Below are 20660 nucleotides of genomic sequence, written 5' to 3' on the forward strand. Positions count from 1 at the left end.
TATTTTTGTTGCGTACATAAATTAAATACGATATTGGCCAGAGAAAGGAACAATTAAGTACTTTAATTAAGTAGAAATACTGAAATGTGTGCCTCTTATCATTATCTTATAATTTAATGCCCACTGAGGTAAATTACAAATGGGAAATCTGATACGCTCTGAAACTCAATTTTAATGAGAAACCAACCAGTACCAAAGTAGTTAATATCGATCCGGGTTATTTTAACACGAATATCTAGTTTAGACTATTGATGCTGATGTGCATGAGACACAGGAACTTGATCAGCTCCATCGGTGGGTGGTGTGGGGATGGACGATCCTTGTTCTTCTCCATCGTCGCCGAATGAGGATGACGGAAGAGGTTGGACTCCTAAATTGAAACATCTTTCAATGATGGGAAATGGATAGGAAACTTGAGTTATCAGCAGAATATAGTCTTTTTAGCATATTCTGTGCTATGCATACTTTGGAAAGCGCAGGTGAGGTCCATCACCAAGCCCTCGTCCTCAATAGGCATCGGAGGATCTTCAAGAATAGCAAAATCAGCACTTTCATAAATCCCGGAACTGAATTGGTCATCTCTTCGATCGTAATTCGTGTCGTCTTCATGGAACAAGAGGGATGTCTGATTCACTTCCGTGGGAACCAGGGCAAAGACGGACTCTTCGTCATCACTCGTGTCGCTGAGTCCAGTGAGGCTGGTATTCACATTACTCATTCTACTTATCTGGGTGTGTCTATTTCCAGGTCGGGAATGATGACGTTGAGTGATATTCTCAAAGAGAGAATGAGGAAATAGAGCAGCCTCCATATCATCTAGAAAAGAATGTCACGAAGCAATAACTTAGGACTTCTTTATTACAATGCAATATATACAATTTTGTAGAAGAAGCAAGCATAATGATTAATGTACCCAGTGGTACGGGTGGCACTGGAGGTCTTTCCATGAGAAACATGGCGGACACTGCTTCCTGACTGAAGGCTTCGCCCATAAAATCTTCGCTGTCGTCGTCCACATGTTGTGCTTCAGAGGAGAACGAGTTTGTTCCTCTTATAAGTTCCGGAACTGGCTCTTCATCTTCGTCATCAGAAGATGTGTGGTCGAACGGGAAGGGTTGATCCGTACTCAAACGGACGTTCAGCGAGGACTGACTCCTCATCTCAGCACCACCAGCAGCAGAATTAGTATCAAACGGAAATTGTTGAGACAAAAGTTGAGGATACCGTGAGTGACGCGTTATCGACGTAAGTGAGTCCCAAAGGCGATATTCGTACGCCGTCCGCTGGCCATGCAACGTTAGATTTAAATGTCGTGTTATGGGGTTGCGATTGTCGTCAATATTATTTTCTTGTTCAGCATCAACATCGCTTTCAATTTCTTCATGCATTGTGCTGGTTTCATTCCAGAAACGATTGAAAATGTCCATTGCACCAGGAAATCCGTCAGACTCTGGACTTCTCCGTCTATGAATCGCATTCTGCACAAACTTTGCTGCCTGAAATAAGTAATGCACGCACATTGGTTGTAGTCCTGTTTAAATGCAACTCTGGTCATGAAAGTGAGGACATGCTTTCACGGTAAATATATTTCTGTGTATACAAGTGCTTTCTCGTGACAGCGTGAAAATCCTGTAGCGAGTGGGTTCGCTGGCATGGCTTCATCAACTGTTTCAAATTTTGCTGTAGGTTGGAAACTTCGATTACCGATTTGGATAGAAAGCGGTTTGTCTGGAAATATATTTTGCAGAAGAGCACTCTGAGCAACTGGAGGTGCTTCTACATCAAAGTTCCAGAAATGGATGCACATGATAAGTAAATTATGCTCATGACCGATTTCTGTAGTACATACAGACAATTTTTGCCTTACTTTCGACAAATGTTGATGAGAATCGATGCGGCAGATTAATGCGTCGACCACCACGTCCCTGGGCATATTCTTGTCGTTGGGTCCTCCACGTTGCTTGGGGTGGGTTGTTCAAAGGTGGACGGTCGATGGGAAGGAATTGAACACAATTCCATAAAGATTGGCGAATTTGTGGATGTGGAAGACTGTTCCCTCGACCAGGAGGAACGCACCACTGGGCACCGTGTTCATTCTCGTCTGAAGTGGAGGAGGAGGATGCAGAAGAGGACAGGTCACTCAAATTTGGAGCGAATCGACTTATTGCAGCCCTATCACACACCAATCGTAAGTAAATCACTTCAAAAATTAAGGTATTTTAGTTTTGACTCGGTTTTATTATTGAACATCTCGGAATTTAATCGGAGTTTACTACGAAAACCGTGAATCCCGTAATGACCCACATATGTGTGTACACATGGCGTGACTACCTTGCTCCTGACCGTGTTCGTGCAGCGGAAGGCTCGCCATCGTTGTCACTTTCCAACTCGTCGTCGTTAGCCACGATGTCTGAGAATGTAAAACTTGAAGCCTCGGCGTCATGAATAGTTGAAATTGATGACATCGTGGTATCCAGTGATCCCGTGACTGCGGATGACCAACTGCTAGCAGCGTTCGGCTGGGGTTGCAGTGTGGCTTGATTTTGGAGATCAGCTTCCAAACCGCTTTCGAATAAATTTTCCTCTTCTGCAGCACTGCTCATCAACGCCTCATCAATCAGCATTCGCGCGAGGCGAAATGGAGCGTTTTCATCGACATTTTGTTGCTCAGGAGGACAACCATTATTTGTAGCGTCCATTTCGTCAACGTTTTATTAAATGTAAAAAATAGTATTTCGTTCGTTTCTCGCCAGTGTCGTACGTGATCTTCCTTCAATCACGTAAAGGAATATGTTTACACAGGTTACACAAGAAGTCAAAACTGTGTTTTGAACATTTTATTAACTTTTGAATAGGACAGCAATCATTTATTTCCGTAACGATTTGATTTGACTACATATCACGATTGCTTGACTTTAAGTATCTAGGTAACGTTAGTCTCCCTTAACGGTTGCGACAAATGGTCGAGTTACAAATTAAAAATTCATTTTAAAATCGTTGGTTCAAAAAGGGCGTTTGAGTCTCCAACTACTTTGACCCTTAATAACTTTTGAATCGGCAGACATAGAGACTTAATTCTTGAGGATGAAATCATCGTAATTTTTTGATTGATTTTTTAAGCTAAAAATCTCGAGAGTACTATTTCGAAAATTAAACTTGAAATCTCCAGTGAGCCCGAGTCAGACTCTGTGGTTGTCGGTCAAACCAACCATTTTCCATGAAATTGTAATGTACCAAATGCATTTAAACTTGTGGAGTGACATATTTTTGAAAAATCTGTATGGATCAAGCCCTACGGTCTCACCCGTTCTGAAAATTTCAGCTAAATCGGTTCAGCCATTTTGGCTATCGTGTTCCGGAAGGACATGATGGTTCCATAAGAACTGACTTAGGCTAAAAAGGCAACAATTTTGCAGAGCCTTGTAAGATGGCATTATTCTGAGAGCAGGACTCGTAATGAACGATGTGCATATAATTTTGTGATTTATTTTTGGTATATAAACCATTACAAAACACGAACTTAATAAACTCGGAAAATTTTTCCTATTTTAATTTATATTGCTACGATTAGTTTTACGACAGTTATCGCAAGACGGACAGACGGACATAACGGGTACATAAGCCCTGATTCAGGCTAAAAACCTATATTTAGTTAAAATTTTCACCAATGCATAATACGCATTGTTTATTTGACAAAAAACAGGCGTAAAGTGCATTAGTAAAATGTATTTGGTACAATAAAATTCTATGCAAAATGGTCGGTTTGACCGATAACAGCGAGCTTGACTCGGGCTGCACACTGGAGATTTCAAGTTCAATCTTCGAAATAGTACCTGCTGCTGTGAATTTGGCCACCCCTGGTCCATTTTCCCAGCGGCCCTTGCGGGCCGCTGGGAAAATGGACCACGGGTGGCCAAATTCATATTGTTTTATTTCTATAAATTACGATGCGATGTCAATATATGCGCTCGAATAAAAACACGGTGCAGACATTTTGTTCCTCTGTTTTTTAAACAATTTCGTGTTTTTATTAATCCATGTAGTGCTTAGAAACCATTAATACGCCGGTAAAATCAAATGTGGGAATATGAACATTGTTTTTGGTTTGTATGATAGCTTGTTTCTCATAATTGCATTTCTTTATGATCTTAAAGTTCCTTTTCAAAATTTTCGGGATTTCGGTATACCAATATTTCAGTGTGCACATTACAAAATAGTCTTTCCTCACAAATGCACCCTGGTCACTAAGTTCGAATCCTCTATCGGGCCAACCGATTTGATTAGTGCCGGCAGGTTTTGGTGTAGGTGAAATTCCGAATACTGCGAAAAAGACCTTTTGAGCGTTAGTGATACCGTCAGGTTTCCCGTCGTTATCACCTAGAAATAAATAAGATTGAACAATTTTTGTGTGTGCAGGAAACATTTTATTCATATTTAACTAAAATCCTATTGTCTAGTAGTTAAGTCTAAAGGTCCGTCCAAATCGAAGAGATTGTGACACTCGATTTTCATTTCATTCAACACTTTCAAAAACTCGCCAAACTGACTTCTGTTCATTGAAATGAACTCAAAAAGCGAATTTCCGCCAATGGTGATGGTAATTTCTTCACCGATTGTCGTACATTGCAAGTAAGACTTTCCTCCGAACCCCTTATTAAACACGATACAACCATTTAGCAAATGATCTGGAAAAAGGTGGTCCATAAGATCTGCATTTACAAATATTAACTAATTATTCTAAGCCTTTACAAAGTTTTTAATATTTGAGCGGAGCAGTTTGTGTAGGAAGTTGGGTTTCATAAATTTTCGGTATTTCGTTCAAAAAATTAAGTAATTCATGTAAATAGTGCCCTCGGAATCTCACATGATTATTATAGTATTCTGTACATCTGTAACCGCAAAGCTTAATGTCTAAAACGATCTCATTGCCTAAGGTGTACCACTCAATCGAGTGATCATCAATTCTAGCGCTCAACCTTGGCTTGAAAAATGGCTTTGGCATAATTTTGCTCATACCACAAACTGCGGTAAGGTCTGTTCCATGAGCCCCTTCGTTGTCGGATGATGATGCCGACGATGAAGATGTTCCAGACGATGAAAATTCAACACCTACATATGAATATACGATCCTTAGCCAAGCAATGATTCGGAAAAATTCTTCCTATGAAAAACATGAGTACCTGATGCTAACGGAGCTTGTGAAGATTTTTCGATTTTCCTTCTTTTACAGATGAACTTTTTGAGTTTCTGAGCAGTCGACGGTTTACTCGAAGAACCGGCTTTCCCATCCAGATCGGGCTTACCACGCTTGGGTCGCTCATTTGCAGAAACAGGCGCATCTTCAGGCACTTGTTCAGATGTAATTTTTTCGTCATCTGAGGCTAAGTCCTTCAGACTGTTTTCCATCTTATAGACTTGTGAATAGGTTCGAACTCAGCGAACAAATGCGGATAATACTCGCAAATTTTCTCCTTAAATACTATTGCCTCTATTTATATTTTTATTCGGATATTTTTTTTTATGTATTTTATGTTTATTTATTGCTGCTTATTTCATTTTCAAAACCGGTTCGGAAATGCTAATTTAAAAAAAAAAATATAAGCCTCATATTTCAGAGGTTTCCGAGAAACTTTTTCGGGAACTAATTTCAAATTTTTACGAGAGATAATTCCTCAGGATAAAATACACCTAAAATTATTTCCCCTGTATTATCACTTAACTTATATGTCACAGGTATGCTGTTTACGATTTCTCGAATTTTGAACAAGTCAGTGGTGAACGTCGAAGCGTAACCTTTCTCGAATGTTGCTTTTTGAATCTTAATTCTAACATACTGTCCGATTCGAAATTTAGGAGTAGACGGCTTTGACTTCTGCAAATCCTCGTAACTCTTCATCCAAACATTAAATTGATTGGAAGGCTTTACATCTTTTGGTCGACAGTTTATGGACCTATGCACTGAAGAATTATAGGATTGTACAAAGTCTTGTAAATTGTCTATGTATTTCGTATCATTTGTAAATGTGAAAAACTTATTCAGACGAAGCATTAGTGTTCTATTAAATCTTTCTATCATGGCAGCTTTGAGTTCGGAATGATTATGAAACAAGTTTATTTTATTCATATCTAATATTTTGAGAAAGGCTGCACCTCTGAACTCAAGACCTCGGTCCGTTTGAAGATATTTACATTTACGACCACTGGTGTCTAAAATATCTTGAAATGCTTTTGCTACGACGGAGCAGGTTTTATTTGACAACGGTCTAACAAATGCATAACGGCTTAATACGTCGATTACGGTTAGTAAGAATTTTATACCCTTATATTTTCTGCTAAATTTCGTAACAGTAATCAAATCACCTTGCCATAAATAGTCAATTGACGGTACAACAATCTTGCGTCTTGGAAATTTGTGACGAACGTACTTATTCCTTGTATATGTTTGGTGGCCTTGCAAAAACTCTTTCGCCTTCTGCAATGAAATATGAGCAACTTTAGAGAGTCGTTCCGGACCACCGAAACTTCCGGGGTTCGCAGGATCGAAATAAATTTCATTTAACTTTTCGAAAGACATTGTTAGTGAACTTTTAGCCTACTAAATATTTTCGTGCAATGTTTACTGGTTTGAGTACACACACCGTTTAAGTCAATCCCACGTTTCATGCACTCTTTCTGACAAACTTGCTCACAATTAGAAAATGAAGGGAATTTAAAGTTTATCGCCACAAATTGCTTTACAAGGTTATCATTACTGGTGAGTTGTGTTTCTGAAAATTCATTTACGATATCTTCTTAGCTGTATGCCATAGATCTTTTAATTAAGAAATTTAAGCAATAATCACCACATGCATCGCTAAAATTCGACTGATATTGGATTTGAGAATACTTTATACTTTTACCATGCTCACGACAGAACGACAACATACGTTTGGGGTACATATTTATTGGCAATGCAAAGCTATCGAAATATTCAACAAGGTCGGTACCTTTACTTTTCCTGAAGCAAACCCAGTGCATTCCAGGTTCGGTGGATGTTTGATTATTACAGATAACTGAGAAAGAGTCTTCTTTGATTAATTTTAACTGATCTATTGCACACACAGCCGTAAAACCCTCGATGGAACAAAGCAGGGCATATCTTAGTTGATATGAATCCATTACTGGACGCTGATTTGTCGAAACTTATCTATTTCGAGAACACGACTTAAAATTTGATAATTTTTGAAATTCGAATGTCTAGTCAACTTCTTCATTTGCTCTAGGTTACTCACAATTCTAACATCTTCTCGATTTCGTACTTGTTCTGCGGATTTCCCGAAAATGCTATTTACAATAAATTTGAACAGATTTTGTTCAAAAATGGTTCGTGCTTGTTGACGCAAAGAACCGTTAAATAAGACATAATTTTTCAACTATGCAGATTGACTGAACTTAATTACACTGTGTACTTTTTCTAAAGTCATTCCTTTCTTTAAATAATATTTTAAATTCCTATAATGAACAGCGTACCTTTTACGAGGGCCCAAATGCGGTACGAGCTTAGGTTGCTTCTCAGAATAAGTCATATTATAATGCGAAATAAGGTCTGTCTGATACGAAGAAAGTAGCTTACTGTTTACACAAATTTTCTCGGGGGCAAGCGGGTACTCTGAATGTTTGGGGTGCAATGCCGACCCGTACCCTAGGTCCACCACTAAAATTCGCCCGATATTATCTTCATCGCCCCATTTTAAAATTTCTTCCGTTGTCAAATTCTGAACGAACTCTGCGTCTTCCCATTCAAAATCTCCTGTGGGCAAATGCTGAAGAAGAGCTTCCCCGTACAAATTGTTCTTGTCAATGTAAAAAAGATAATTGTCTCCATCTTTTATTTTTCCGCTTTTTCGTATATACTTATTCCTCGCCGAAGCATATCGCGTCGAAATCATTGAAACACCACCGCGGAGTCCTAATTCTATAGTATTATACATGGCAGAATCGATAAACAAATCTAAAACCTGTTTCGTATTTAATAATGCAGCATCCCATGAATACCCTGCTAGCGAATAATAGTGAACAGGATCTAGTTTATAATGTGTCAAGGCAACCTCACGAAATTTCTCGAAAACACAAGCCAACAACAAAGTATCGGTCATTAAATAGAGATCATGATAATCCCCTAAATCCGAGCAATATGATTTGAAAATATGTTTACCGTACTTGTAATCAACATCTGAAACGCCCGAACTTGCCAATGAATTGTAAAAGTCGGATTTTTTGGGAAACTTTTTTTGATCAAACTTTTTCCACTTATCCATATATTCATACATATAAATTCCTTTTCTGGACATCTCTTTAGCCGCACCCTGTCCGAAAATCTGTATTAATGGTTTGAAGTCTTGCTCAAAATTATTTCCCAACAACAAGTCATTCGTCAGAGTATCCAGCGAGGCTGTGAGGAAGAGAAACGAATCCAGAAAAACGTAATTCTCACAGAGCAACGCCATATACTTTTCAGAATTAGACGGAATCACTTTCACTTCTTTCGCAGACAGTTTTCTAACGTAACTAAGCAGTAAGTGCGAATCATAGCTCCTAAAATTGTGCATTAAAACCGGTATTCTATCTTTTTGACGGTATTTGGCATTACATTGACGATGCGCTGCCCCCCTAAAGCGTCCAGTTTCATGTGAATGGTCCCTTACTTTATCCTCCTGGAGAACATTTTCACAAATGTGACAAATATTACTCTCTTCATACAATGTTTGCTCTTCTAATGTAAGATTTCTCATGGGCACCTTGTTTAAATTCAAACTATTTAGTTGATCGCAAATTTCATCAAGCTCTTTTACGAATATTTCCATGCAATCCTTTCCACGATATAACGATTTATAAATCACTTCATCGTTTGAGACAACTACAAAACAATAACCGCTCGGAACATGTTTAGCGTACTGCCGTATTTTTCGTCTTCTTCGCTTTACTTTCATACAGAGCCTCAAAATCCGAATAAATGACAAACCTAGATTTTAACTTATTTTCAAACTTTTTAAATCGACAAACAGGCTCCTCGCGTAAATCATAGGGATCTGGCATGCAAACGCGTTGCTTCTTGAAACAAAAACAAAGTTCTTCGTGTTTATTTAAGCGAGCTTGACTTGGAAATAGAGCAAGGCAATTATAACACAGTAATCGCTTATGATGATTTTTAGAACCGTAAAGTTTTTCAATTCCATTTATGTACATAAAATGTCCTGGATTATTTGCACAGGTTTGAACGTAAAGTAGGTTAACAATTTTCCGTTTTTTATCTCGGATGTGCATACTTTGGTATTTAATATTTAGCTTCCCTCGATCATCGAACCCGAATACATTTACAGCGAACATCTTCTCAGCGTTTCGACTTTCAAATGTTTTGATATTCTGCTGTGTTGTAGGAAACTCAATGCATTTCCAATCATAATTATTTACAAATTTTTCGTACTGTCTGATCCTTGCTCTATGAAGTGACTTTATATCGTTAATATGCATGCCAATCAGAAAAGCCGATTGAAAGGATTTGTTTCCCTGCATTTGCGGATTGATAATTGCTTTCTTTCCAGCCAACTCTTCAGGGACCGATACAAAGCAACCACCTCGCAAAATCTCGAACTCGGCAACCCGAATATCGCTTCCTAGAATTTCGCATAAGTTCCATCCCGAACCATATTTCTCGAATATTTCAATTTGGTGTTGAAAATTCGTATCAATCTCGTTTAAAACGTCAGTCAGATAAAATTTGTTCAATACAACTTTCATATTCGAATTTATAAATTGTGTACAATATTCCTCTTCTTCTTTGTCGCAAAACGGGGTGTCTCTAATAAATTTACATTTCAGGGTTATTTGAATTTTTACGGATTTGTAGTCATTTAAGCATTGTTTAATAATGCCATAAATACAACGCTTGTTTTCTGAAAAATATTCCATTAATGTACGATACGGAGCATTTTTCTTCTTATTTCTATGTCGATATGTTCTGACATATCCCTTAAATGCAGCTATCTCTTTAAAAGGGTATGCGTCGTTTTGTCGCTTTCTCGATCCCGTCTGTCGACTGCTTGCTGCCGTCGTAGAAGATTTTATGTGCGTCAAAATATGATTATTTACAGCAAAAATATCGCTGTCCTCATACATGCAATGCGGACATCTATGTGAATTTATATGAGTATCGTACGCTTTGTGTTGAGTGAATTCTAAATTACATAACTTGCATACATATAATCTAAAAGGCCTTCTGTGATTCGCAACGTGTTTTTCGAACCGCCTTGCTGAGGCGAATTGAAGTCCACATGGGATGCATCTCGTACAAGATTTCCATGAATTCATCTATAAAAATTATGACACGAAATGAGGATAAGAAAGATTAAATATTGAATAAATCATAAATTCGCAAGGACGCACATTGATATGAGAGAAGTGAAAACGCATATATTCCTCCGCTTATAAAAGAATCCGCTCGTTCTCCAGTCTGCTACAGTATTTAATTATTAAATTGTCATTATACATAAATGTGGTGGTCGTACTCACATAGATTGTTTCATTCCTTCGAGCATCACCAGCCGCGAGTAGTAGTAGCAGCAGCAGCAGCAGCAGCAGCAGCAGCAGCGACAATACGACAAAATTCCGAGATTTGCGTCTAAATAATAAGAAAGTTTATTATAATTATTATATCATCATCATCTCAATTAAATTAAGTAATTATGTCATCAGCTGACATAATTTACGTATGTGTATCATACTTTTGTGAGTTGATAGCTTAAATTATTTGTGACAATTTGGCGTGTTGATATCGGGTGTCTAATCAAATACCAAATGGAATTTAAAAATAATTCGGTTCTCATATTTATACTACTGAAGTGACATCATGACGAGTAAAATGTCAAAGATCAAGTACACAGAAAGAAGTATTAAAAATAAATAAAAAATAATTTAATATCAATCTACTAAATACCTCTTGTTACAAAGAAAATAACTCAAACAAAGAAGATAATACGCATAGTCACAACAAAGTAATTAATTAGATCACTCCATTAACAAGCAAGTATTCACTTGTTATCGTATTATTTTATATTCTTGTTTACTGTCGTCATCATGTTCAATTTTGAGATTAAATCACGATATAAAAGACGACGATCTCCATTTAGTCGTATTAGTCAAAGAAATAATTTCGAGGAGTTAACTTTGAATTGTGAACAAGAAGAAAATTTTTCATCATGCCAAAAAGTAAGTTTTTTTCTTTCAGAAATTTTATTCAGACATATTCTTAAGCAAATTGCTTCAAAAGCAAAGAAAACAGAAAAAATTATTTGAATCTACAATTTAATTTCTATTTCAGAAAACGATAATCGCAGAAGCCGCAGCGCCACTCGCAGCACGAGCCGCAGTTCCAGCGATAGTAGTTCTTCACGGTCAAGTCATCGCAGTTCGTCGGGCAGCAGCGATGAGGGTAAAAGCCCCAGGAGCAAGAAAGCAATTTGGTCGGACGACTCGGAATCGGACCGATCCCCGAGAAGAGACGCCAAGAACAAGACGACCCACAAGGGCAGAAAGGAAGCCGAGAAGAAACATAAGGATAGCGACCGTAAGATTTATCGTTTTATTTTACTCATTTATTTTATTTTTTAATTTGTAAATTTACATTACGTTTACGCTCTTATTTACAGGTAGACGAGAAGAAGTTAAGGATGCGGAAAAGAAGCCCATGAAAAAGTCTAACGAAGGACCTAGGCAGGGATCGGGATCTGGAACTAAGCGGAAAGCTGGTAATATTTTTTTATTTATTAATTTTAAATATTAACACATTCGAGACGTAGATTAATATTTTATATAATTCGATTATTTTCAAATACTCAATGCAAAACATTAACTAAATTAATTGCTCACTTTCAGGCGACGACGATAAGAAGCGTGCGAAGAGGATCGTGAAGGACCAAGTCAAGTCGGCCGTGAAGGACGCTAAGCGGAAGACATCCAAGAAGGATCCCCAGCCTCACTTCAGCGGCGGAGGAGCAGGTGAACAGCCAGGTACAATTAAGAAAAACTTCTCGTCCTACGAAGAGAAGAAAGATTCGCAAAATTCAATTTGGTGGGAGGGGTTTTTAGGAGGCGAATACTACCTCCGACTCCAAACATGGCATAACAACTCAAAAACATATTTATCTTTACGCAAAAATCAAAATGTGGGCGCAAATATTCTGGTCGACCACTATTGGTCATTAGTAAAAGCGTTAGAAGAAATGCGCAACGACGTTGGTAGCATGCTCCCGGCAAAACCGGACGCTTAGAGCTTTATTTGATGTTAAGCTCACTAAAAGTTTTAAAATTCAAATTTTGGTTACAAATACTAGATTATTAGTTATTGCTCCATAAATCCTCTCAATACTTACCTTCAAATTAGCACCGGATCAATTCTGAAAATAAATAAATTCCAATACTTCATTAATTAACTAAAATTGTTGTCTATTAATTTCTCACACAGTTGACGGACTTATCTTTGTTCGTCGTCATAGACGGGCAATTTTCCGAGGAAGGCTACGCCTGGATCAGCAGCATATGACCTATTTTCTCAAAACTCTGGCGAAATCAGTGGTGGCGGTGTTGGTGTGGTGGAGACGGGGATCCAAGTTATACTGCCCCTCAACCACTTTGGTTTGATTAAGGGGAGGTCAGGATTGGCCGCAGCAACAATGATATCCACAGCAGGTTTGTTGTTCATTATTACATTACTGTTTCAAATTGAATAATTACAAATTTATAAAATTTATTTAAGGTGGGATAATCGACCATGATTATACTGGGACGATGAAGATTATCTTGCACAACAACTCGAGCGAAAACTTCGCTTACAAAGCGGCGTCACGCCTCGGGCAGCTTGCAGTAATCCCAATGTACCACGGACCAGTGCGATACGTTGAAGGAACTAAGAAAGACGAAGAACACGGCGTTCAAAGAAGTGAGTTCTTATCCCGCGAGCCGCGCGGTGATAAGGGATTCGGTTCGACTGGACAATAACGCGTTTTTGGCATTGTTCATCACTTCACATATATCACTTCCAACTTGCTAACAATTTTTCATTTAAACTGTTTTGAATTAGTTAATTAATTAATAAATTAACTTTTTAACCGTCTGGTCGGTATTTCCAGTCTGTTCACTGGGTTGTCACAAGCACGATCATATTCATCTGAACATTTTGGCATTGTATAACAACTAGAGTTAAAAACAATCCCATGTTTAGACGATCTCGTTCATTCAAGTGTCGCTAAAACTCCCATTCTCATATGAACATTTTGACATTGCATACATGCTTACACTTTAAACAATCCCATGTTTAGTCAATCTCAAACATTGTAGAAGCTCTGATTCTCATATGAGCATTTTGGCATTGCGTGCCCAATTGCATGCATGCACTTTTGATAATTTCATATTTGTTATAACTTGGCCTAACAATGGTCAAGTTATAACAACAAGTACCCTCGAAATTTTTAGCTTAAAAAATCAAGCTAAAAATTACGATGATTTCATCTTTAAGAATTAAGTCTCTATGTCTGCCCGTTCAAAAGTTATTAAAGGTCAAAGTAGTTGGTGTATTTGTAAGGGACTTTTACACCAACTATTTTAAAAATAATTATTTTATTTGTAACTCGACCATTTGTCGCAACCGTTAAGGGTAACTAGGCACTAAAAGTCAAGCAATCGTGACTACATATATTACTCGACTAAAGTATGTATTCAAGGTTGCTAGACAACTTTAGTAATAATAATTACAATTATGATAAACTTAAATTATAATTAAATTACAATTATACATTATAATTACAATTATAATGTATTATGATAAACTGTCAAGCAATCTTGGTATGTATTCATATGTATATATGTATATATCAATCATGGGAGCTGTCCCCAGTCAACGAGGATTAGAAGAATTATTTTATATTTTAAATGATAGGTCGTTTTATTTACAAAAATCATGTAAGGGGCCGAATGGTGATCTCGGACGCCTATCCGGATCAAGTAAAGGTTTTCCCAACCCACCAACATCGGGTTTTTCCTCTACTCCCCAAGCCAACTAAGTGTATTTCATAGTTTATCAATGTTTATGTTAATAATTATTACTAAAATTATACATATACACGATTATACACACTATTTATAGTAGTGAATAAATCATATGTATATATCTCTTATTGTACAATATCAATTAATGAATTAATCACTTGAATAATAAAGCTTTAGAATTATCACTGTCAACGATTATAGAACGCATAAAAAGTCTCGACCTTATCCACCATTTGCCATAACGGCCTGAATTCTTGTATTGAATTCCACTTTGTATTGCTCACGGAGCGATTCTGCAGCTTCAAGGAGCTTGTTAAACATGTCCTAAAAGTAAAATTAATTGCAATTTCATTAATTAATGAGATTAATTAAATAATTAGTTATATATATCTATAATTGGCCAAGAGCCATCTGAATTAAATTTGAACTAATAATTTGTATTACTCACTTCAACACTTTGCTTATCCAAAATAGCAATGGCGGACACTGGAGATTTAGTTTGCTTGATGCACCTTCCCAGGATATATCGATTCCCAGAGAAGATGTACGGAATATTTTTCTCTGCTGCTAACGACAGTACTTCAGATGTCTTGTCATCAAGTCCCCCTGCATGAACAATATAATCAATTAGAACAAGGACGGAAAAGTATTGTACTTTTTTCGCAAATTCTCACCATCTCCACTGTGGGGCTCAATGTCCGGAGCTAAAATAACCAATTGTACTTTCCGCAAACGCATAGAACTCAGAACTTCTTTGATTCCGTTTACAAATCGACGCTTGGTTTGAAGTTTGATGGGGTCAGTCTTGTAAATTCTGTCCTGGAGTCGGTGAAGTTCCTGCATCAGAGGAATCACCAACCCGTGGAGTTCTTTAGTGACGAACATGTCGCAGTAGTCTCTGAACTTTCGAGTATGCATTTGAAATTTTACGAGCTGAATTGCACTTGCAGGTATTGCGGGTGGCGTCTTAGAACTTTCTTCTGCTTCTTCAATCAATTCTTTGAAAGATTTTTTGGGAGAGTTTTCCGGCACAGCCTCTGAATTTTCAAGTCGTGAGAAGTCTGAATTTTCAGGCAAAAATTCCGATTTATTTTCTGGTGGGGTTCCCGATTCTTCGGATGTGACGGAGTGTCTCAAGTCTGTTATACTATCCAGACCAGCACAGGATATTTCATCACCACTATCTTTGAGCTTATCACATTTTAATAAATCCGACCCAATTTTTTTATCCTCATCATCAGTAGATTCGGATGGCGAGACCTTCAAAGAAAGATGTACAGTTGCCTTTCTTGCTTCACGACTTTGTAAAATTGACTTTTTCAACTTTGATGGCTTCTTTTTCTTTTGTTTTATCTTTCCTCGATGGATAACCACAGGTCCCGAAGAATCCAAGAGATTTCCGACGGTGAGTTTCGGATTGTCCCGAATTGCGCTTAACCGATCATGCTTTGATTTGCGAGAAATTTGTTTATTTGCTACTCCATTTCGATTTCTAGGTGTTTCGAGCATGTCACAAATATTAACTGTGATTAACCTCTTGGACAACTTTGGTTTCTTGACACTCTCCTCGAGCAACAGTAGTGATGCAGAGGAGGAGCAAGGTGGTGATAGTACGGCTGAGGATGGTGTCTTCACCTTTATACTTTCACCAGTTTTCAGACACGCATGTGGTGGTAAAATTGCTGAGGACATGGACAATGCTGTAGCAAATGACTTGAATTGAGGGGATTCATTCAAGTTGGATGCAGAATGGAGGAGGGTTGGGAAATCACAGACTGAGGCTTGTGATGGAATTGGTGTTGGCGAGAATTGGAAGGCCCCAACAGATACTGAAGGAGTATTCGAAGAACCTGACTTGATCTTTTGAAATACGTCAGAATTAAGCAGGGTGACACGCGAGTCCTTTGGCTTGTAAAGCTCCTTGAAGATTTCCTCCTCTCGCTTTTTCTTCCTTTCCTCTTTCGAGAGAGCACTTTTCTTCTTTTTGTTCTTCTTCTTGGCGCTGTTCGACGCTACAGGATTTTGGCTGCCGTTTGGTGGAGTCACGACTGGCTCACTTGAAATCTTTGTCGTCGCTTCCTTCATTGGAGGTGACCCCCCAGATAGTGCTGCCTGTTCTACTAATCTTTGTTGTCCTCCACCTCCAGTCGGTATCTGTGAGGATGGCTTCTGGGAAGGCGTTTTAGTTCTGGTGCTGACTGGTCGTGACCTTTGTATCGTCTGCCATCCTTCTTTATCCATATTACTCGATGAGGCCGAGGGTGCGCTTGAGCGGTTATTTTCTTCTGGTCTTCTAACAAATCGAGTGCTTTTGTCGTCATTTGGGCTCGAAAGTTCTAGTTTTCTTCCTGCATTCGAATCTTTATTGGGTTGAATGAAGCTATCCTTTGTATATAGTCGACTGGGACCTGGAGATGGCTGCTGCGACGGATGTTGGTTTGTGGTATAAAGTTCAGAGGTCGGTTTACCTTGAGGTAGCTTGTTATCTTTGGAATGAATGGCCGTGCTCGAGTGTCCCCCAGCGCATTTTTGACTACCATTATTATTCGAGTTTAATCCAGGGGTTTCATGTCGAGCTGCAACAGAAAAATCGCGAAAATAATTAATCCGTTCCAAAATACTTCTTGCCCATCTCACTTAATCCTTGCATACCGTTATTCCCTGAACTTGAGCATGACGCTCCGACGTTTTCGTCTAAAGGAGTGTCACGAGCCCGAGGTTTAAAACGGTACGAGTTTTGTTTTTGTCTCCCATTTGCACGTTGCATGGCTGTAGATTTATTAAAAACGTTCCTTGCGCAGCTTCGGTCACCTAAATAAACCGTATTCATTTCTCAGTTTAGATAAAATACATTGTTTTGCATTTATCTCATCGCTTATCTCATCTCACTCATCTGGTCTAATTTACATTAAATCATCATCATCAAATTCAAATTACGAATTTGTGGCGATCAGACAGAACATGTGAAATTTATCATGCTATTTTTTAACTAGTAAATAATCAAAGGACAAGGTCGTGTGTGTAAGAATTTGGACAAATTACTCTAATAAGAATATTTGTTGATTTACCTATTTTTCCCTATAATTCCCGAAACCATCAATACACATGGCCAAATAAAATAAATATCACAGGTTCACAAAGTGTAAAGGTAGCTCAACACTTATCTCCACTGATTTATCAACGTTTATGTTAATAATAAATCCAAAAAATTTATTATTTATCACATGTTTCGACTGATATTTTTATTGATCAATGTTTACATAATTTTGAATTTTATTGTTGACGATTTGAGGCTGGCGGTGTGATCGTGAGTGACGTCAGAATTATACGTGTTTTTATTCCAATCTCTGCTACTCTACTACTCATCAACTGTTCTTGTTCTTTCATCTTCATCTTTCTTTAGCTCCGGAAATAACGCATCAGTAATTGTTTGTACTTAAACTTCACACTTAACGTTTCAAAACTTGTCGTTTTTAAGTACTTAGTTGCCCTTTTTGGGCAGGTCATCAACATCAACATGCCTTACGTCGGTTCAGGTAAGTAAGAAACATGTAAACAATCCATCGTAGTAAAAACCATCAAATGTTCCGTAGCTGGGCAAATGAATGAAAAGCATTGAAACGAAACTGTATTTATTTTATTTTATATTGAGTTAACATTTTCTTGCAGATGGTCAATTGGTGCAGACTAGGCCCTTTGGAATATCCTCGATTGTTGAATACTTTTGGGGCGCTATCAATTTCTTCAGTTTATTGTGAGTTGTCACTTGTCAGCACTAATCTGTATACATATGTATAAGAAATTGTATAACTAATTATGGTAATTTGAATTTGTCTACCTATAGTTTTCGTGGCTTACTGCACATGGACGACTCAGGGCCACAAAGGGGACAATACGGCAATAGGCAAAGAATTCCAGGAGGACGGTTAGTTCTTCATTACAACAAGGTTTATTACTTTTGGAATTATTGTTGATTGTGTTTCATTTCGTCTTTTAGACGAACGATTGGAGGATTTCGACCATCCGGGGGCGCTGCACCACCGCCTTGTGTTGGGGGCGGATGAGGTTAAGAACACCTACGATGAGGAGTCATTTCTCTTCCGTAGGCCACTTCTTCTGTTCTTCCACTACTAACGCTGTAAACCCACATCTTCTACATTTATACGAAACCAGGTTGGATAACTGCGACACAGCTTTGTTCGTTGTAGTTTTATGACATCTTTGTTCAGAAACTTTGTTCAAAGTGGAACTGGATTGATGAATTTCAACTTGGAGTATCGTATTCTTGTAGGTTTCCATTACCAAAAAATACTGGTGTCATATGTATTTAATATTTATGTATCCGTTCAAAATCAATCGTTATATATCGTAAATTATTAGTACAATTTTGTACACTGACGCCTTTGAAATGTAACTTTTACTATACAACCGAAATAATAACGTTTAACATACATATATAATCAACACCAAGATTCCTAAACTTTTTAGTTTGTTTCCGTGGAGTGAATGTGTTAAGATTATGTAATGGATAATTACATAATCTTAACACATTCACTCCACGGAAACAAACTAAAAAGTCTAGGAATCTTGAATCAACACAAATCTTTAAATGATTTCAATTAGTATTCAATGTCAAGATTTTATAAACTTGGATATTTTATCAATTTCACGTGCATTATATATTCATGTCATTTGTCAAAAGGATAACGGTAAAACTGCCACTGGTCTCGATTTATTGGGTTGTTCTGTGTAAATATTCCATTGGCGGTTGGCAATGTCGAATACGCCTGGAAAAAACATACAGCTTTATGAGCCTCATATCTAGTTATGCAATCAGAAGGGAATAAATCGTACCAACAGCAACGGTGACCACGACATCCGGAAGCTTATCCCCGTTTCGGAATATGGGATAATCAGGATCACTGCGATCACTCAGAATCTCTCGTACGACCGACAGCGTCTCTGGTTTGGGGTGTTTCTCAATCGCCTTGTGACGATGCACACTACTTCTGGACGCCTTGGGCAATTCAGTCGTCTGGATTCGCAAATATCTGAAAAAATAAAGTGTCATTGTTGATACATAAAGTGACTTCATGCTTATGTATCTCCTTTTGTGTGCACCTGTTGCAATGTGCATAAGTCCCCCCATGTTGAATTTCAAGTACATTAACCTCCGACTCGTCTCCATCGTTGTTGGGACACACCTCAATATTGTACAGTAAAGGAACCCCCGATGGGGTTTTGGCGAAACATGCATTGAGACTGAATCCGTCCGCTATCCCGGTCCCTTTGTCCTTCATCAGTGTTACCACTTCTTCCAAAGTGCCAGCTTTCAGCAGGGATCTCGCAATGAAGCTCCTCGCTATTTGAGAAGAAATTGCATATTCAGATATGTAATCAAACGATTTTATTCATTTTGTTTGAATGCGCACGAGATTTGTTGTTCAAGGTTCTGAGAGGGTACAACGTGTTCACGCTGTGGATAAAACCATATTCGTTGAAACCCATCGTGTAGCCCGGCAGACAACCAGCATAAGTCAGCGTTGTAAACTTTTCTATTTTCTCTCCGCTGGAATTCACAATCTCGGCCGAAACAATGAACACATTATTGACCAGTTCAGGCCCAGCGTCTTCCGTGTGTCCCAGTACGAGCTGTTTGATGCATATTACATTTAATTATTTTCAATAGTTCGAGTCCGTTTTTATAAACTGGTCAAACACAGGAACGCACTTCACCTCTTTCCCATTCGACAAAATGGAGGAGCAGCCGTTGCCTTCCTTGATGTCATCCTTACTCCAGACTTCGGCAGGAGATGTTATGAACACTTCCAGATTCAGCAGGAATAACTGAAAAGCACAGACTTATTCACATATTGAGCAAACAAAACAAAGGAGACCGATTGGATTACCTTGTAGAATGGGATGTTTGCCCCCTCCGCCATTCCTTTAATTTCTTTGACATATTCCGGAAATTTATTTTCACACAAGTCCAAATTTCTTTGGTAGAGTTCCTTCCCTGTAACGGTTTCATATTCTGGGAGGAGAGATTGGAGAAAGTAGTCGGATTTGGAAAGGTTGTCTTCGATGAGAGATCTGAATTGGCGTCCCTACAAACGTGTGCGTTTATACATAATTAATTGTAGCTGATTGTCCCCGCACGTTGTCTTAACAGATTATGTACATGTTTCAGTCGACTTACTATGGTGTATCCAACTGTGAAATTATCTCCTCGCACGTATAATACGGGGATCTGATTTAATCTAGCCCGTTCATTGTTGCAACGTTCCATTTTTCGAAATAAATCTCAATATTATTACGATATCAGTGAATTCGCACCTGCATATAAATATCTACGTACACGTGTGGTTTCTAGCATTAGCCACTGGCATAATCGTGAAATAAATGTTATATGAAACCAGTTTATATGAAACCACGACCATAGACGTATAATAGTAATATAAATAGCAAGCAATCTATCTACACACTAAATATTAGGTCATTACTCTTGCCTTACTGCATACATACTATACGTAGCATAGCTTCAGTTGTCAGTGTTCATCACTTCATCGGACATATGTCAT

General features: G+C 38.1%; 5 protein-coding genes across 9 annotated transcripts; 2 read left to right on the plus strand and 3 right to left on the minus strand.

The window, feature by feature from the left end:
• Positions 1-47: 47 nt before the first annotated feature.
• LOC110856028 lies at positions 48-2734 on the minus strand. 3 transcript variants are annotated; one of them, XM_035856620.1, is made up of 6 exons: positions 2332-2734; positions 1868-2172; positions 1601-1773; positions 914-1496; positions 466-816; positions 48-370 (listed from the first exon to the last, which is right to left on the minus strand). In XM_035856620.1, the coding sequence occupies exons 1-6, from the start codon at positions 2697-2699 to the stop codon at positions 246-248; spliced, it is 1905 nt and encodes a 634-aa protein (XP_035712513.1). In that variant the 5' UTR covers positions 2700-2734; the 3' UTR covers positions 48-245. The 3 variants fall into 3 exon arrangements, with proteins under 3 accessions (XP_035712513.1, XP_021960163.2, XP_035712514.1); XM_022104471.2 differs by having other exon boundaries at positions 1601-1776; XM_035856621.1 differs by having other exon boundaries at positions 247-384; positions 1601-1776.
• A 69-nt stretch (positions 2735-2803) lies between these two features.
• On the minus strand, positions 2804-17336 carry LOC110855866 (selenocysteine insertion sequence-binding protein 2-like). Of its 2 annotated transcripts, none has more exons than XM_022104261.2 (6): positions 17148-17336; positions 16732-16890; positions 14754-16655; positions 14528-14685; positions 13733-14403; positions 2804-2892 (listed from the first exon to the last, which is right to left on the minus strand). In XM_022104261.2, exons 2-5 carry the CDS (start codon positions 16844-16846, stop codon positions 14302-14304), a joined length of 2277 nt encoding a protein of 758 aa, XP_021959953.1. In that variant the 5' UTR covers positions 16847-16890; positions 17148-17336; the 3' UTR covers positions 2804-2892; positions 13733-14301. The 2 variants fall into 2 exon arrangements, with proteins under 2 accessions (XP_021959953.1, XP_035712512.1); XM_035856619.1 differs by having other exon boundaries at positions 2823-3833; positions 13492-14403.
• Positions 10657-13147, plus strand: LOC118437539 (pre-mRNA-splicing factor CWC22 homolog). Of its 2 annotated transcripts, XM_035856623.1 has the most exons (6): positions 10678-11244; positions 11357-11602; positions 11685-11783; positions 11911-12045; positions 12500-12723; positions 12791-13147. In XM_035856623.1, exons 1-5 carry the CDS (start codon positions 11235-11237, stop codon positions 12673-12675), a joined length of 666 nt encoding a protein of 221 aa, XP_035712516.1. In that variant the 5' UTR covers positions 10678-11234; the 3' UTR covers positions 12676-12723; positions 12791-13147. The 2 variants fall into 2 exon arrangements, with proteins under 2 accessions (XP_035712515.1, XP_035712516.1); XM_035856622.1 differs by lacking the exons at positions 12500-12723; positions 12791-13147 and having other exon boundaries at positions 10657-11244; positions 11911-12459.
• A 113-nt stretch (positions 17337-17449) lies between the features above and the next one.
• LOC110855869 (selenoprotein K) lies at positions 17450-18534 on the plus strand. The gene is made up of 4 exons (XM_022104263.2): positions 17450-17615; positions 17749-17833; positions 17924-18004; positions 18077-18534. The coding sequence occupies exons 1-4, from the start codon at positions 17597-17599 to the stop codon at positions 18141-18143; spliced, it is 252 nt and encodes an 83-aa protein (XP_021959955.1). The 5' UTR covers positions 17450-17596; the 3' UTR covers positions 18144-18534.
• Positions 18535-18683: 149 nt separating this feature from the next.
• LOC110855867 lies at positions 18684-20579 on the minus strand. The gene is made up of 7 exons (XM_022104262.2): positions 20279-20579; positions 19989-20186; positions 19816-19926; positions 19512-19731; positions 19201-19441; positions 18934-19130; positions 18684-18866 (listed from the first exon to the last, which is right to left on the minus strand). The coding sequence occupies exons 1-7, from the start codon at positions 20366-20368 to the stop codon at positions 18775-18777; spliced, it is 1149 nt and encodes a 382-aa protein (XP_021959954.1). The 5' UTR covers positions 20369-20579; the 3' UTR covers positions 18684-18774.
• Positions 20580-20660: the final 81 nt, after the last annotated feature.

Source organism: Folsomia candida, unplaced genomic scaffold (genome assembly GCF_002217175.1).
Source record: "Folsomia candida strain VU population unplaced genomic scaffold, ASM221717v1 Fcan01_Sc014, whole genome shotgun sequence".
Classification (NCBI taxonomy): domain Eukaryota; kingdom Metazoa; phylum Arthropoda; class Collembola; order Entomobryomorpha; family Isotomidae; genus Folsomia; species Folsomia candida.

What these genes read in the sequence shown, in the direction of transcription:
- LOC110855869 (XM_022104263.2), top strand. An exon ending in ATCAATTTCTTCAGTTTATT is followed by an intron (nt 17,834 to 17,923) that starts GTGAGTTGTCAC and finishes GTCTACCTATAG; the next exon opens with TTTTCGTGGCTTACTGCACA. An exon ending in CAAAGAATTCCAGGAGGACG is followed by an intron (nt 18,005 to 18,076) that starts GTTAGTTCTTCA and finishes TTCGTCTTTTAG; the next exon opens with ACGAACGATTGGAGGATTTC.
- LOC118437539 (XM_035856622.1), top strand. An exon ending in GAAACATAAGGATAGCGACC is followed by an intron (nt 11,603 to 11,684) that starts GTAAGATTTATC and finishes TCTTATTTACAG; the next exon opens with GTAGACGAGAAGAAGTTAAG. An exon ending in TGGAACTAAGCGGAAAGCTG is followed by an intron (nt 11,784 to 11,910) that starts GTAATATTTTTT and finishes GCTCACTTTCAG; the next exon opens with GCGACGACGATAAGAAGCGT.
- LOC110856028 (XM_022104471.2), bottom strand. Translation starts at nt 2,699, where the DNA reads ATGGACGCTACAAATAATGGTTGTCCTCCTGAGCAACAAAATGTCGAT. An exon ending in GCTGTCACGAGAAAGCACTT is followed by an intron (nt 1,497 to 1,600) that starts GTATACACAGAA and finishes TACTTATTTCAG; the next exon opens with GCAGCAAAGTTTGTGCAGAA. An exon ending in AGTGCCACCCGTACCACTGG is followed by an intron (nt 817 to 913) that starts GTACATTAATCA and finishes ATTCTTTTCTAG; the next exon opens with ATGATATGGAGGCTGCTCTA.
- LOC110855867 (XM_022104262.2), bottom strand. Translation starts at nt 20,368, where the DNA reads ATGGAACGTTGCAACAATGAACGGGCTAGATTAAATCAGATCCCCGTA. An exon ending in CAAACATCCCATTCTACAAG is followed by an intron (nt 19,927 to 19,988) that starts GTAATCCAATCG and finishes TGTGCTTTTCAG; the next exon opens with TTATTCCTGCTGAATCTGGA. An exon ending in ACTTATGCACATTGCAACAG is followed by an intron (nt 19,131 to 19,200) that starts GTGCACACAAAA and finishes TTATTTTTTCAG; the next exon opens with ATATTTGCGAATCCAGACGA.
- LOC110855866 (XM_022104261.2), bottom strand. Translation starts at nt 16,846, where the DNA reads ATGCAACGTGCAAATGGGAGACAAAAACAAAACTCGTACCGTTTTAAA. An exon ending in CTCAAGTTCAGGGAATAACG is followed by an intron (nt 16,656 to 16,731) that starts GTATGCAAGGAT and finishes TTTCTGTTGCAG; the next exon opens with CTCGACATGAAACCCCTGGA. An exon ending in TGGATAAGCAAAGTGTTGAA is followed by an intron (nt 14,404 to 14,527) that starts GTGAGTAATACA and finishes TTTTACTTTTAG; the next exon opens with GACATGTTTAACAAGCTCCT.